We start from the raw sequence: 14304 nt of genomic DNA, 5'->3' as shown, positions 1-14304 counted from the left end.
GAACAGAGATCTTCAGGTGTCCAAGGACACAATCCGAACTATATCAATGAGGACATTTGATGTACATTAAGTCATATGTGGGTAGTTCATGTTGGTGCATGCACAAGAAAAAAAGGCTGTTCCAAGCAAAGTGATGACTGAACAAGTAAAAACATCCAGAAGAACCTAGCCTGCTCGTGTGCGGTGAGTACCAAATAATACGTTATGCCACCCCACTTTTTTTTCCATAGGACCTGGCTACATGAGGGTACTGGAGGCAGTTGTGAAGTCCTGGATAGACAGCTTAAATCATGGAAGGTCGAGTATGTTTCACAAGGACTCGGCACCTGCACACAAAGCTGTGAAGACACAAAATTGGATGGGAGCCAATCTCTACGATCACATCACACCAACCATATGGCCACCTAACTCGCCAGACCTAAATGCTCTAGATTATTACATGAATGGGAGACTAATGAAAATTTTCTCATCATAATTCCCAACAAGCTGCCTTTAACTTCAAGAAGGACCATGTAATTCATGTATGTCAACACTTTGTCTTGCACTGAAGTCATGGTGGTGGTGTTTATTGTTTTAAGTGGAAGTACAATTGGGCAATAATCCTCTATTAACACTAATCAGAGGGAAAACTGAAGAGGTCCGGCACTTTGCAAAATGACGGTATCGGCCAAAGAAAAGGGAAGGGCGTGAAAATGAATAACTCCTTAGGCCTAGCACCTATGGTTTCAACACTATTTTAGATTATTTTTATATGGCACCCCCTCCCCACCTCAACCCCTAGGGGTGGCTTACCCCAACAGAGCTTTTCCCCAGACAGTCATATGTGAAGCAGAATCTCTCCTTGGCGTAGCCTACATTCATGCACGTACCTACTTTGAACATCAGGCATGTATTCTACTGTAGAATCCTTGAGCTGACATTGCCATGATTATGGCTGGTCATTTCTTCATCTAATTCCTAGAGCAGGCTAGTGTGATGCCAATATCTCCACAAAAACATGGTTTTCAGGCCCATAGGGTCTTGCTCAATTTTGTTCTTTGCATCGTGAGGCTTAAAATTAGCCTTGCTTGTCCTTGTTCAACAAATTTGATATTTTACCTGTATTACCCTATGTTAATGTGTCAAAGGGCCTAAATCTAGGGAACTGGAGAGGGCTGTTAAAATTTCTTGTAGATGGGGTTACCCACAGGGCCCTAAAAAATAAATGTACACAATTTGATTCAGATTGGTGGAACGGTATGGATTTGTGTATGGAACAGACAGACATTCTGCTTTATATATACTTAGATAGATAGATAGATAGATAGATAGATAGAAGATACAATAGAAAATAGATTCATTTCTAATTGTTTTGCACACTGCTTGTGTTGTATCCTCTAAGACCATATGCACCCTGTACTAAGAGGGTATGTATGTGTCTCACTCTTGATTCTCCTAACAGACCCATGCGGAGAGCATGGTATTAAATTTTGGGTCACGAGTGTAATAAGATTTTTAACTCCGTCATACAACATTAGATATGGTAGTCTATCACCAAATTTTAAAGAAGGAAAAACATTTTCACTTACTTCCTCTTTTGAATGATCAAAGACTGCCTCTCCATCATCTCTTTGATTCTAGCAATCCAGAGCTCCTTCAGTAAGTTCTCGTAGATCTTCATTTCACCTGAAATTCTAGAACACTGTTAATTGTAGACTACCACGATCATGGAGGGAATATACAATCCATAATGAATTAGTTGTAGGTAGAGTTTGATTGGTATCTGATGATTCAAACCTGTGTGAAGCTAGAGAAGGTACAAGAGTGGAGGGAGTGATGATGAACTACAGGGTGAACTTTAAAAAACCCGACAAACTGCAGGGACCAATTCCTGACTGGAAATGGAGGAATAATTTTCCTACGAACATGTGTCCAGAAATGGACGGTGTGCGTGCAACGACAACAAATAGTCCTGGAATACAGTGCATAGCTGAATCGCATCCACGTCACAGCAGATGTTCAAAGTGGCCTCCATGGGCTGCAATGCATGCATTGAGACGTCGTATCATGGATTGCCTCACTCTTTCACATGTTCCAGCCTCTCGCTGAATAGCGTCACAAGGAAGGAAATTCTAAGTTCCCAAGCAGGGAATTATATATTTTTCCACCAATAGAGCATGTCAAAAATCAGATGTAAGGCTTTTTTCAGGCATTTTGCTCTGTCAACCAGCATTTCGTCTTTACACCCCAGCGTCAGTGGGTAGGGTCTGATACATCCCACTCTGATGAGTCTAGTGTCAGACCTAAGACAAAATGCTGGTTGATAGAGCAAATCTGAAAAAAGCCTTACATCTGATAGCGTCACAAGCGTTGTGAACACGCTGTTGAAGGGTCTGCACATTAGGAACTGGTTCAGCATACACAACGCTTTTCAGATGTCTCCAGAGGTAAAATCCAGGGGGTTTAAATCAGGTGATCTAGGAGGTCATGCAACAGGGCCTCTGCGTCCTATCCAGTGCCTGGGGAAGATTTTGTAGAGGTGTTGGTGAACTGTAATGCGGAAGTGGGGTGGTGCTCCATCATGCAGAAACCACATAACCTGTCTTACTGCCAAAGGCACATTCTCAAGCAAACCAGGCAGAGTATTCTGCAGGAAGTTCAGGTACGTTCCTCGGTTGAGGCATTGTGGAATAATAACTGGTCCAAGTATGTGGTCGCCAAGAATCCCTGCCCAAACATTGATGCTGAACCGATGCTGGTGAGGCATTTCAACCATTCAGCGGGGATATTCTGTAGCCCACAGATGACGATGCCATTTCTAGTAAAGGTTGCTTCATCGGTAAAGAGGACTGACGACAGAAATCCCATAACTGTGATGGCCTGGTGCAAAAACCATCAACAAATTCCTTCCAGTAGAGGGAAATCCTTGGCTGATAATCCTTGCACTCATTGCAGGTGATAGGGATAATAGCGGTTGTCATGCAGGATACAAATAATCGTAGTCTGGCTTACACCATGTTGGCAGGCCACTTGCCTGGAGCTTGTACTAAGGTTCGTCTCAATGTCCTGTAGAACCTGTTCCTCCAGATCTGGTGTACACACAGTCCGCTGCCTCCCTGCATGTTCGGCTGTCTGAAAGGATCCATGATCACACAAATGCCCAAAAATGGCTTGAAACGTTGTGTGATGTGGTTGGCGTCTGTGAGGGTACTTGTTTTGGTATAGCCATGCTGCCTCTTAACTGTTTCCATTGGCTTGGCCATACACAAACACCATCTCGGCTTTTTCCCGACATGAATACAGGACCATTCTGCTTCCGACAATACGCTGCTTCAATCACACTATCTGCAACAGAAGAAACCACTGCAAGTAGTCAGAGAAAATTTCATTCGTCAGTGCCATCTACCGTCGCAACGATTCATTTCCGGACACATGTACATTGAACATTTTTTCCTCCATTTCGAGTCAAGAATAAGTCCCTGCAGTTTGTCGGTTTTATTAAAGTTCATCCTGTATATTGGGCATCAAACCCTAAGCATTTTGAACAACAGCCAATAAGCTACTAAAATAGCAAGCTGTGTTGCCATGCCAGGTTCTCATGCTACTAGCAAAATGCGAGTGCAGGGGGATGATGGAATGCAGTGTCTCGGGTTGTCTTGAAATCATAAACAAGATAATGTATAAGGCGATATAAAGTAATGTATGATCAACCGACTTAAAGCTTCTCGTATGTAAAAACATGAACTTATATTTCTTCTAATTATCTATCAAATGATTAATAGCTATTAAAATCTGAGGTAAGATTTCTGCTAATGAGGCAAATATTCATTTATAGAAAGAGTAAATAGGGATTGGAATAATTTATCAAGGGAAATATTTGAAAAATTTCTAAGTTCTTTGAAATCATTTAAGAGACTAGGTAAACAACTGATAGAGACTCTACCACCTGGGTGACTGCCCTAAATGTAGATCAGTGGTGACTGATTAATTGATTGATTGATCAATCGATTGGTAACCAAGTTCTTCTGTATTTTGCTTAGCTGAGTGCTGAAGACTAAGGTAGTATTCGAAACAGACTTTCAACGTATTAGGTCGTGTTACGTACATGTAGTACGTGTTGAAGAGATGTTAAGCACAGAACAAAAATGGCCAGCTGGACACCAGTGGGATCTGAACCCACAACCTCCCGATTTCGCGTCGGTTGCTCTACCAATTGAGCTATGGTGGCCTAGGCCATCTTTGTTCTGTTTGAAAGGATCTGAGCTACAGGCCACCATAGCTCAGTTGGTAGAGCAACCGACGCAAAATCGGGAGGTTGTGGGTTCGGATCCCACTGGTGTCCGGCTGGCCATTTTTGTTCTGTACTTAACATCTCTTCAACACGTAATACATGTACATAACACGACCTAATACGTTGAAAGTCTGTTTCGATTACAATGCGGTCGTGAAAATTCAATATTCATTGACATGCCCCACAATGGGCGACTTAAACGCACTCTACAGTGTGCTAGCAGCAGTACCAGGCCTGTAGCTCAGATCCTTTCAAACAGAACAAAGATGGCCTAGGCCACCATAGCTCAATTGGTAGAGCAACCGACGCGAAATCGGGAGGTTGTGGGTTCGGATCCCACTGGTGTCCGGCTGGCCATTTTTGTTCTGTACTTAACATCTCTTCAACACGTACTACATGTACGTAACATGACCTAATACGTTGAAAGTCTGTTTCGATTACAATGCGGTCGTGAAAATTCAGTATTCATTAAGGTAGTATTGCATATTTATCTTATTGTTAGCGTGATATCTGAAGTGAATTTCCTCCATTTTACTGCCACTGTCCGACTCGTTGGCTTCGGTTCAGAGGGTCCCGGGTTCGATTTCCGGCCGGGTCGGGGATTTTAACCTTCATTGGTTAATTCCAATGGCCCGGGGGCTGGGTGTTCGTGATGTCCCCAACATCCCTGCAACTCACACACCACACATAACACTATCCTCCACCACAATAACACGCAGTTACCTACACATGGCAGACGCTGCCCACCCTCATCGGAGGGTCTGCCTTACAAGGGCTGCACTCGGCTAGAAATAGCCACACGAAATAATTATTATTATTATTACTGCCACTGATTGTAGGCATAATAAGTAGAGCCCGGATTTCCATGCACTAATAAATCTCAAAATGTGCATGCATTCATGCACTATCATATGGCAAAATATCCAAAATAAACTGGAAAATATGCAGTATTGAAATTCAGTTCCTTTTGAAACATTGTACAAAAACTAATTTCTCCAAATTGCCTTGATTTAAGCTCATATTTGTCAGCACATTCTTAGGCACAGAAAATGACCTTTCTACGTCACAAGAAGAGACAGGTGCATACTTAAATGAAGACATTTAGGACAAAGTGAGATCAAATTGTACGTCTTTTATCAGCTTGACAAATTCAAAATCGGAATTGGATTGGATCAGTTTGTTCAGCTTATCTCAAGCTGTCGCAGCTAATTCTCTGTGCGATGACTGCAGATGATGATGTCTTCAATAACTTGTAAAGATTTCCTGCTGTGAGAGTTCCAGGTAGGAAATTCCAGGATCACAATAAAAATTTCAGTGCAAAACCAAGGTTTCTAAGCTGCTATCTCAGTAACGCGGCATCACAGAAGTGTGATAGAAGTTTTGTTTTCTTCATATAACATAGAAGAAAAAATGAGCCATTATTTAGTAATGCACAATTTACGGTTCAGTTTATAGCAATTTATAACTGGGACACCTTATTCCTAAGAATTACAGAGATCCACGTGGGGCCTTCCGGCTTACGTTAATGATTACTCAAGCAACAGATAAGAAAGTGCTTAGTTAATTGGTTTATAGGAACTCTACCATATGCACTAACTTTGGTTGTCAGATAGGATGGCCGTGAATCAGTGGCGGCAGGTGGATAAAACATCTGGGGGTTCACTACTTTGAGAAATAACCTGTCCAAATTTAATGTTACTTGATATTTATACAGATGTAAAGTAGTGACATTGTTTGACTAGAAAGGTGACTTTCCTTTGAATGAACACGGCTGCAGCTCGAAGAAGTTACCAGAAATACGAGTAATGAAAGACAGATAATATAAAGTGTAATTAACTTGAGTTGATCCAGTTTTTTCTAATGTTGAAGACGTTGCTGGCGTTGGCATAACAGCTGTCGTCTGTGTGTACAGGAAAGCCATCCTCCTTTCCTTCCTGGCGGCAAATAAGTCCGTTACCTTCTCATTAAAATCGACTAATTTATGTGTCATCTCCTTCTTGATGGACAACATAGCGAGAGCAGAGAGTCTTTCTTCATCTATTGTACTCCTTAGAAATGTCTTAATCCGCTTTAAAGTGGAAAAACAGCTTTCTGCTTGAGAAGTAGTCCTGGGGACAGTAATCAGTTGCATTGTTCATTTCTTTAAAATCACTTCTTGAGTAAATCACTTGCAGTTCGGTTTTCAGTTTATGTTTGTCAAGAAAAGGATAGGATTGTATAATATACGTAAGTTCTCCTCTGGAAAATTATTTTGGAAGGATGGGGAGAGTTGGTGATCAAAGAAGCTGGAAGCCAGTAAGTGGTTGGAGAAGTTGAACCTCTCTTTGCTGTGATTTATAATCACGTCACATACCTCGTTTGCAGCAATGTTCCTCGAGTAGTACCTATTTGCTCATCTTCTTTTCCCTCTGTTGTCTTTTTGTACATTTTCCTCAACAACGATGTTGTCAACATAGTCCCTTACTTTCGAAATTAAAAGTTTACGATAATTACATACACATAGGCTACGTATGCCTATTTATGATATACAAATCCTAGTTACCAAAATATTTTGATTCATTGCGGTTAATTACATCTAAAACGCAAAATCGTGAAATTAAAATCCCTTCAAAACGTACCATATACAGCAAATTTTAACCGCGCGCTTTGAGACAATACATCGGCTAACTTCGGGCTTGTTCGATGTAGATCGTGTCGAGCGCTTCCAAGAGCTGGTCCTGTCACCAGCGATAGTTTAGCTTTGTCCTCGGCTTACCCCCCTTGCCTCACACTTCCCCGCGCCGTGCTCACCCTCCTTACGTCCCACCGCCCTGCACCCGCAGTCCAGAAATTGAATCTTTCCGCTGGTTCCGGAGAGCAACCAAGTGTTGATGTCAAAATTATCGCTCCGAGGGCAAATTTACAGACGTAATTAAATAAATATCCACTTGATTAACCATTTTACTAAGAGTTATATATTTCTAGGGGGTTCACTGAACCACTGAACATATAGAACGCGCCGCCACTGCCGTGAATACATTCTCTCCGTCTCTCAATAACAGACATACTGTATAATGTGGAAAAACGGTCCCTAATTCTGCAAGTCAGCATTTATAAAAGGCACTACCATTCAAGTTAACATTATATATGCACCAAAGTCAGAAGAAAAGTCATACTATGCAATATAAATGTCCAAATATTTGCTATTAAATCCAGAATCTTCAAAATATGCATTATGTACAAATTTTCTCTTAAAAAGGCCAAAACATGCAAACATGCAGGGAAAAAGAATGGTTATTTGGAATCATTAAGTCATAAAATAAATATTTGAGAAGTTTGTGGAGTGTAACTAGCTTATTTAAAAACATTCATTTTCATGGAAATCTGGGCTCTAATAATAAGTTTTTCATATCCTGCCCTAACAAACACATTCTCCATTGATAGCACAACAAAAACTCTCCTTGGGTGGCACTCCTATGTCATTAAATTCTATCTCTACCTTAAATTCCTTCTCTTATTCTAGGTCATGGTTTAATCATGCAGTTCTCAAGAAAATCAATAAAAAACTACACCTTTTTGAGGAATCCACAGAATTTTGCTTGGAGCGTAGTTTCTTCTTATTAGGCGCATGGGGTTCAGCTGACTTTGTATCCAGAACATACTGACTGTGACTGGGAACGATTTTCAAGCGAGGACAGTCTTTGGCACCTCTGGTACACAACATTTCCTCCCGTAAGTTCTGTAAACAATACATCATCATTAGCACCAGCACTGGTTCATGTACCAAAAGATACAGTACACAATTAATGAGGATAAAAATCTCATCTTTTCCTCCCTTAAAACTACAATCACTACTTCCACTACATGAACTTCATCAATCCGCTGAAACCACGCCAGAATGACTTGCTGCATCTCCAAGTCGCTTGTGAATTGCCAGACACTTGGGTGTCCTTTCAGTGGTTCTGAACAAATGAAATTCACTTAGTGCCAGATCAGGGCTGTAGAGAGGATGATGCAGTACTGCCTACTAGTACATTCATATTAGATCATGTGTGCTGGTGGCTGCTTGGGATCTGGTGTTGTGCAGCAACATGACTCGTGCTGTTCAGAATTAGTTATTTTAACCATGATGTATCTGAGATCCGTATTGACTCTTATACAGGGTAAAGTGAAATTTGCGCACTCGGGCGTCGCAGCGCAACTCCTCACATACCAGCAATAAAAAAATGTCTCTCACAAAAGTACGTCCTGCGAGTATATCCGGCAGAAAAACGAAGTTGAAGAGTGGCAATCTGGCAACACTGTAAACACATGTACGGTAAATACATCTGTCGGCACATATCAGTCGTGCTGTACAGTTGGTGCAGTGGAGAGCGTTTTGGATTAGCATGGAGAACGACGAGGGGTCGATCCTGGGTTGAAGCGTATGCTTTTTATTTTGTAAATGTAGTCCAGGTGGGTATGGTATCTGGCTTCTTAATCGTCAACAGTGATTGCAGCGGGTCCTCTAGAAACCATTTGCACTTACATACTACGATCCTAGAAATGGACGAACAATCGTTTTCATTGCTCAGCTTTGAAAGACGCCCTTTCCAGGTCGTGGGCGTGAATTTATTCGCTGTTGACGATTAAGATGCCAGTTACCATACCACCTGGACTACATTTACGAAATAAACATACGCCTCAACCCAGGATCGACCCCTCAACTTCCTGCATGCTAACCCAAAATTCTATCCACTGCACCAACTCTACAACACGAGCATCATGTGCTGACAGAGTTACTTACCCTACATGTGGTTACAGAGTTGCCAGATTGCCATTCTTCAATGTCGTTTTTCTGCCGGATATACTCGCAGGACGAACTTTTGTGAGATACATTTTTTATTGCTGGCATTTGAGAAGTCGCGCTGCGATGCCCGAGTACGCGAATTTAGCTTCACCCTGTATATTAAATGGTCAGAGATCCAGTGTCACTGGCACACGTTGTAATCCAAAAATTCAACAAATGGCAGTAACAACACTTATAGATCTGGCTGAAAAGGGAATCCTCGAACAGCAATGCATTATCTCCCTGCTACCTTTTTACAAGCTGTGATACGCCATCATGTTCAGTCGAGCGTGTTGCGAGTTTCGAGACTGGCCTTTTGCGATTTATATAGCTATTTTGTGACATGGTTAGTAAGAAAGGAGTCAGTGAGCAATAGATTGCTTCCATTTTGAACTCTACAGACGTAGATGAAAGGATTTTTCATTTGAAGAATCCGAAGACAGAAATTTATGCAGAAAACAAACTAGCTGACGAAAGCACTGATGTGAGTAATTTGGACCCAGGACCTTCAAATACCATTTATGATATATAACATTAATCAAGAGCCAATTTTATATTCATATTTTGTCATGACGACCGATTCTACAGAAAACTTTTCACTATTTTTTTATACTGAAATTTTGACATAATTTACGAGGAAAGAGTAATTCAGGGAAATAAAATGGAAACAACAGGCAACACCTCCAACTAGAAGATATATCAAAGACTGGTCATCTCCAACACTATCTGATATAAGGGCTTTGAATGGCGTAAAACTTACTTGTGGTTTCAATCTTATGCCCTTTTTGTGCTGACATACTGTCGAGAAAAAATTCAGTAATATCCTATGGACCTCTGCGAGGAGTACATCCAATATTCAAGGTAAGTAAATAATATTATGTACATATGCATGTTTGTAGCTAGTGTTCGATAATTCTGGCCGAGTTTTAATTTGCCATATTTTCAGTCCTTATACAGACATGAAACACTTCTGCCCGCGTTGAGTTAAAAAGGAAAGGACAATGGGATAAGAAAGGGCTAGGACTGGGGAGGAAGTGACCATGGCTTTAATTAAGGTACGGTCTCAGCAGTAGCCTGATGTGAAAATGGGAAACCACAGAAAACCATCTTCAGGATTGCCAAGAGTCGGGTTCAAACCCACTGTCCCCTACAACTACATGACCCAAAATGTGAAGCCAGAATATGTAGAATCAGGAAGACATAAGATATTTTAAAAATTTGAGTTTATTTTCTGGATGAGCCACCTAGATATGTTAAGAAAATGAGACATACCCGTAACTCCTGCGCGACTGCACCAAGTAGAGGTCTGGGAGGTGGAGTGTGCGGCCGGCATTGGACGATGGATAACTCCGGCAAGTCCTTCTCCGTCTGCCGCTGGTGAGATCGTACTAGTTTTTGTGGCACGCTTTGAGCTCTGTTGTATTGAGATTTCATCTTCTTTATGATGTTAAGTGGCTTGGCACCTACAACAGCACCAGAACAAGAACGTAAAGGGAAGATTTCCCTTATCCATATAAATTTGTGGTCTTCTTATAGAAGATCAAATTGGTAGTGGTGTAAAAGGGCAAAACAATGAGTTTATCAGCGCCTTTTAGCATAACTAATGTAGGAAGTGTTTGAGCCCATAGCAATTTAAAGAATCAGGCAAACACCTATAACTAGTGAACGTGTACAGGGTCTCTCTTATAAAGCCAGACCGTCCAGCAGCATTTCTACTCTCCGAGACCTAAGCAGCTGTACAAGAGGCATGCGCATAGTTATTGATCTTGCAGGGAATGTGCATATGTTTGACCTAGCATCAGTAGCCAGTCTGAATCCCAGCTGTTAACATGGTGAGACAGTTATCATTGCAACACCGTTTTTTCGTATGTAAAAGTTATGTTAAGTATGAGTCGGTTTGACGGGTATGCGATGCATTTGTTCAGCAATTTCCTGGTGAAGTGCCACCTTCACGAGCACAGATTCACGTAATTATAAATAAATTTGAAACTGCTGAGTCATTGCTCAATAAAAAAACATGAGCACACACAAACAGTTTTAACAGAGAAAAAGCTAGACGACATCGGTGCAAATCTTGAATGGTCACCGAATAAATCACTCTCAAAATTAGCACAACATGTAGGGGTTCCGGTTTCTTTTGCACACAAAGCTACAAAGCTGTTGTACAGGTTAACATGAAGTCCCTCATTATGAAGGATGACACTTCCAGCATCTTTTATGAAGTAAGATTTCATATAAGATTGTATACACACTTAAAGCAGGGCATCCACATGTGACGTAAGTTGGACTGAGGCAGCTGCCTTAGCACAGAGTACAAACACCATGCACTCAGTCTGGTTTTACGAGAGAGACCCTGTATTTGTGTTGTATGTTGGGTATTCAGCCCAAAGGCTGGTTTGATCCTCACCACCTCTGCTAATAACTGTTATAGATGACCTGCCGTCACTGAAGAGGCATATTAGGGAAACGAGGAATGAGGTAGTTTCCCACTGCATTCTTCACCGAGCCAGAAGTTGCTATTACATATCAGTCTGCCAAGCCACTGAAATGCATGCACCAACCAACCCTATGAGCAACATTTTTCACCAGTCATAACACGGACTGGCTGTATATGGAATTGTATTACTAGCATTGCTCATACCTCGACCGTTTTTGTATTGTCAAAGGCAAGGATGAGTATAACTAAAATTGTTCTAGTCCACACCAGAAGACATAATGTACTATAAACAACTAGATCTCACCAGCAAAGGCATCTAGTGAATGTAAAATTCAGAAATTTGTGTTCAGTATCTCTGCAACAATTTGAGGGTATGGTGTGAAAGAAAATATATTTTGTATGATGCAATTGGCTGTTAAAAATGTTGTGTTGTGTTCTGTAAAACAAAGAAACATTTCCAAAAATAAAGCAAAAACAGGCATTTTTTCACTCCTTTTCAAAGCAATTTAAAAAAAAAAAAAAAAGAGGATGAACCACCAGAAGATTAATGGGTACACTTTTAAAATATTTAAAACCGGGCGAGTTGGCCGTGCGTGTAGAGGCGCGCGGCTGTGAGCTTGCATCCGGGAGATAGTAGGTTCGAATCCCACTATCGGCAGCCCTGAAAATGGTTTTCCGTGGTTTCCCGTTTTCACGCCAGGCAAATGCTGGGGCTGTACCTTAATTAAGGCCACGGCCGCTTCCTTCCAACTCCTAGGCCTTTCTTATCCCATCATCACCATAAGACCTATCTGTGTCGGCGCGGCGTAAAGCCCCTAGCAAAAAAAAAAAAAAAATTAAAAATAATTTAGTTTAGAACCTTTTAGTGGATTTTTGCATGCTTCCCTTTCAGATTTTAATTAAATGTGATCATTTTAGTTCATTCTTGATAATGCCTACATCTAAAGAGTTCTGAAATATTTGGAGTGAATCATCCAATTACATGTTGAAATATGAAGTCAAAGAATAACTTGGTTCTTTGTTTATCATTGACCAAGAGAGTACATTGGAAGTTCACAAAGACAGAAATGGATGAAAATATATCATTCGCACAAATCCTACCTCACCCACTGGAAGGATCCACAGATAATGATAACGAAAACTGCTTAAGGACAAACAGCTCAATTGATACGATCATGTCATTAATGTAAGTCAGCTAGTTTAATGAAAGAACTTAAGGAATTGAACTATCTGCTGTAGTATGAACACATCATTTTCTGCTAAGCTTAAAGCAATAATGTTACCGCTATTATTTACCTTTTAAGGCTGGCTTCGTGTAGAAAGGCTCTCCTATAGGTCTGATATCAGATGAGTACTGAATATTCCATTCTTCACGAAGAAACTGTAGCATACTTTGAACACCTTTATTGAGTACATCAGGAGGAGGAAAAGTGATGGGGTTACCCAGTAACTGAACCCCTCTCAGTTTCGGTACCAGCCCTGCAAAAGAAATAAAGTTTGACAAACAGATGTAAGAATAAATACATTCTTCTGTTCTTCAACATAATTATCTTATTTATTTTAGCACATTGGATTACAAATGTTACTAAAATACATAAGTTGGACAGAAAAAACAAAAAGAAGAATTTAAAAAATAATTCAGTCTGTTACATTACAAGATATTAGAATTACAAGATATTCGAATCATTCCATATTGACGGCTTTTACTTTACAAAGGAAGTTTAATATGTCCTCTTATTCAATACATACACATCTCCATTGTTAGATGGAGTACCGTAATAAAAGTCAAACATGTTTCAACTCGTTTGAGCCATCATCAGTGAAAAAAGGAGGGGTTAAAGTTATTTACATAATAGATGCTAAAAATGTATTAAAAACATAATGCAGCAAAGAATGAAAAAAAAAAACAAAAGAGAACATGACAGAAATGAAAAATTCAATATACAGGGTGGCCCACTTTAACATTTCACCGCAGATATATCAGGAACAACAAGAGATATTGAAAAATGACTTTCACGGGCATGAAGGCAGGGAAGGGGCTAATTAAAGTAAATACTATGAGCCAGTCAAAGATGTAGGAAAATAGTATTTTCAACAACAACTTATGTTTTTTAAATGGACACCTGTATTATTTCGTGCGCAATCGTTAACATTAAAAATCACATAATTAATGGCATTTGTTTCATCACAATAGGTCAATTACATCCCAAGATATTGCAACGTGAAGTTGGCGCTTGGGATAAACGAAACGCGCAGCAGTTGCACATCCCGAGAGTCAAGCGCGATACTCACAGTCCTCTTACTCGCGATATGATTGTCGTACTACGATGCGACAGGCGCTGTACTTAATGTTATTTGCAATGTTATTAAGAGGGATGAAAATAAGAGAAGGATTTCCTGCCACAGCAAAAGGATATGTACATAACGGTTTCTCTCTTGCGTGTTTTATTTACCTACACAGTACAGTGCAGTACTCTGTCTTGCACTACTTCAGAATGTGCATAATTCGTACAGCAAAGTTACTGTAACAAAATTCTCTTATTATCATCCCTCTTGATAACAGTGCAAATAGCATTAAGTACAGCGCCTGTCATATCGTAGTACGGCAATCATATCGCGAGTAAGAGGACCGTGAGGTTCACTCTGGAATCTCGGGATGTGCAACTGCTGCGCGTTTCGTTTATCTCAAGCGTCAACTTCACGTTGCAATATCTCGGGATGTAATTGACCTATTGCGATGAAACAAACGCCATTGCTTATATGATTTTTCATGTTAATGATTGCGCACGA

At 40.5% G+C, this 14304-nt stretch overlaps 1 protein-coding gene and 1 non-coding gene across 2 annotated transcripts in view; one reads left to right on the top strand and one right to left on the bottom strand.

Moving 5' to 3' along the window:
• Window positions 1-12901, bottom strand: part of LOC136881793 (uncharacterized) — a 37347-nt gene extending 24446 nt beyond the window's left edge. The window contains exons 1-4 of the mRNA XM_067154230.2: window positions 12811-12901; window positions 10350-10540; window positions 7822-7988; window positions 1569-1665 (exon numbers count right to left, since the gene is read on the bottom strand). Coding sequence (XP_067010331.2) covers window positions 1569-1665; window positions 7822-7909 — 185 coding nt within the window. The 5' untranslated portion in view covers window positions 7910-7988; window positions 10350-10540; window positions 12811-12901. The remainder of the gene's footprint in view (window positions 1-1568; window positions 1666-7821; window positions 7989-10349; window positions 10541-12810) is intronic.
• TRNAL-CAA (transfer RNA leucine (anticodon CAA)) lies at window positions 4249-4325 on the top strand. The gene has a single exon. It is a non-coding gene; the product is annotated as a tRNA-Leu (tRNA).
• Window positions 12902-14304: the final 1403 nt, after the last annotated feature.

This window comes from Anabrus simplex, chromosome 10, assembly GCF_040414725.1.
Source record: "Anabrus simplex isolate iqAnaSimp1 chromosome 10, ASM4041472v1, whole genome shotgun sequence".
Taxonomy (NCBI): Eukaryota; Metazoa; Arthropoda; class Insecta; order Orthoptera; family Tettigoniidae; genus Anabrus; species Anabrus simplex.
This window is presented reverse-complemented; position numbering and strand designations above follow the sequence as displayed.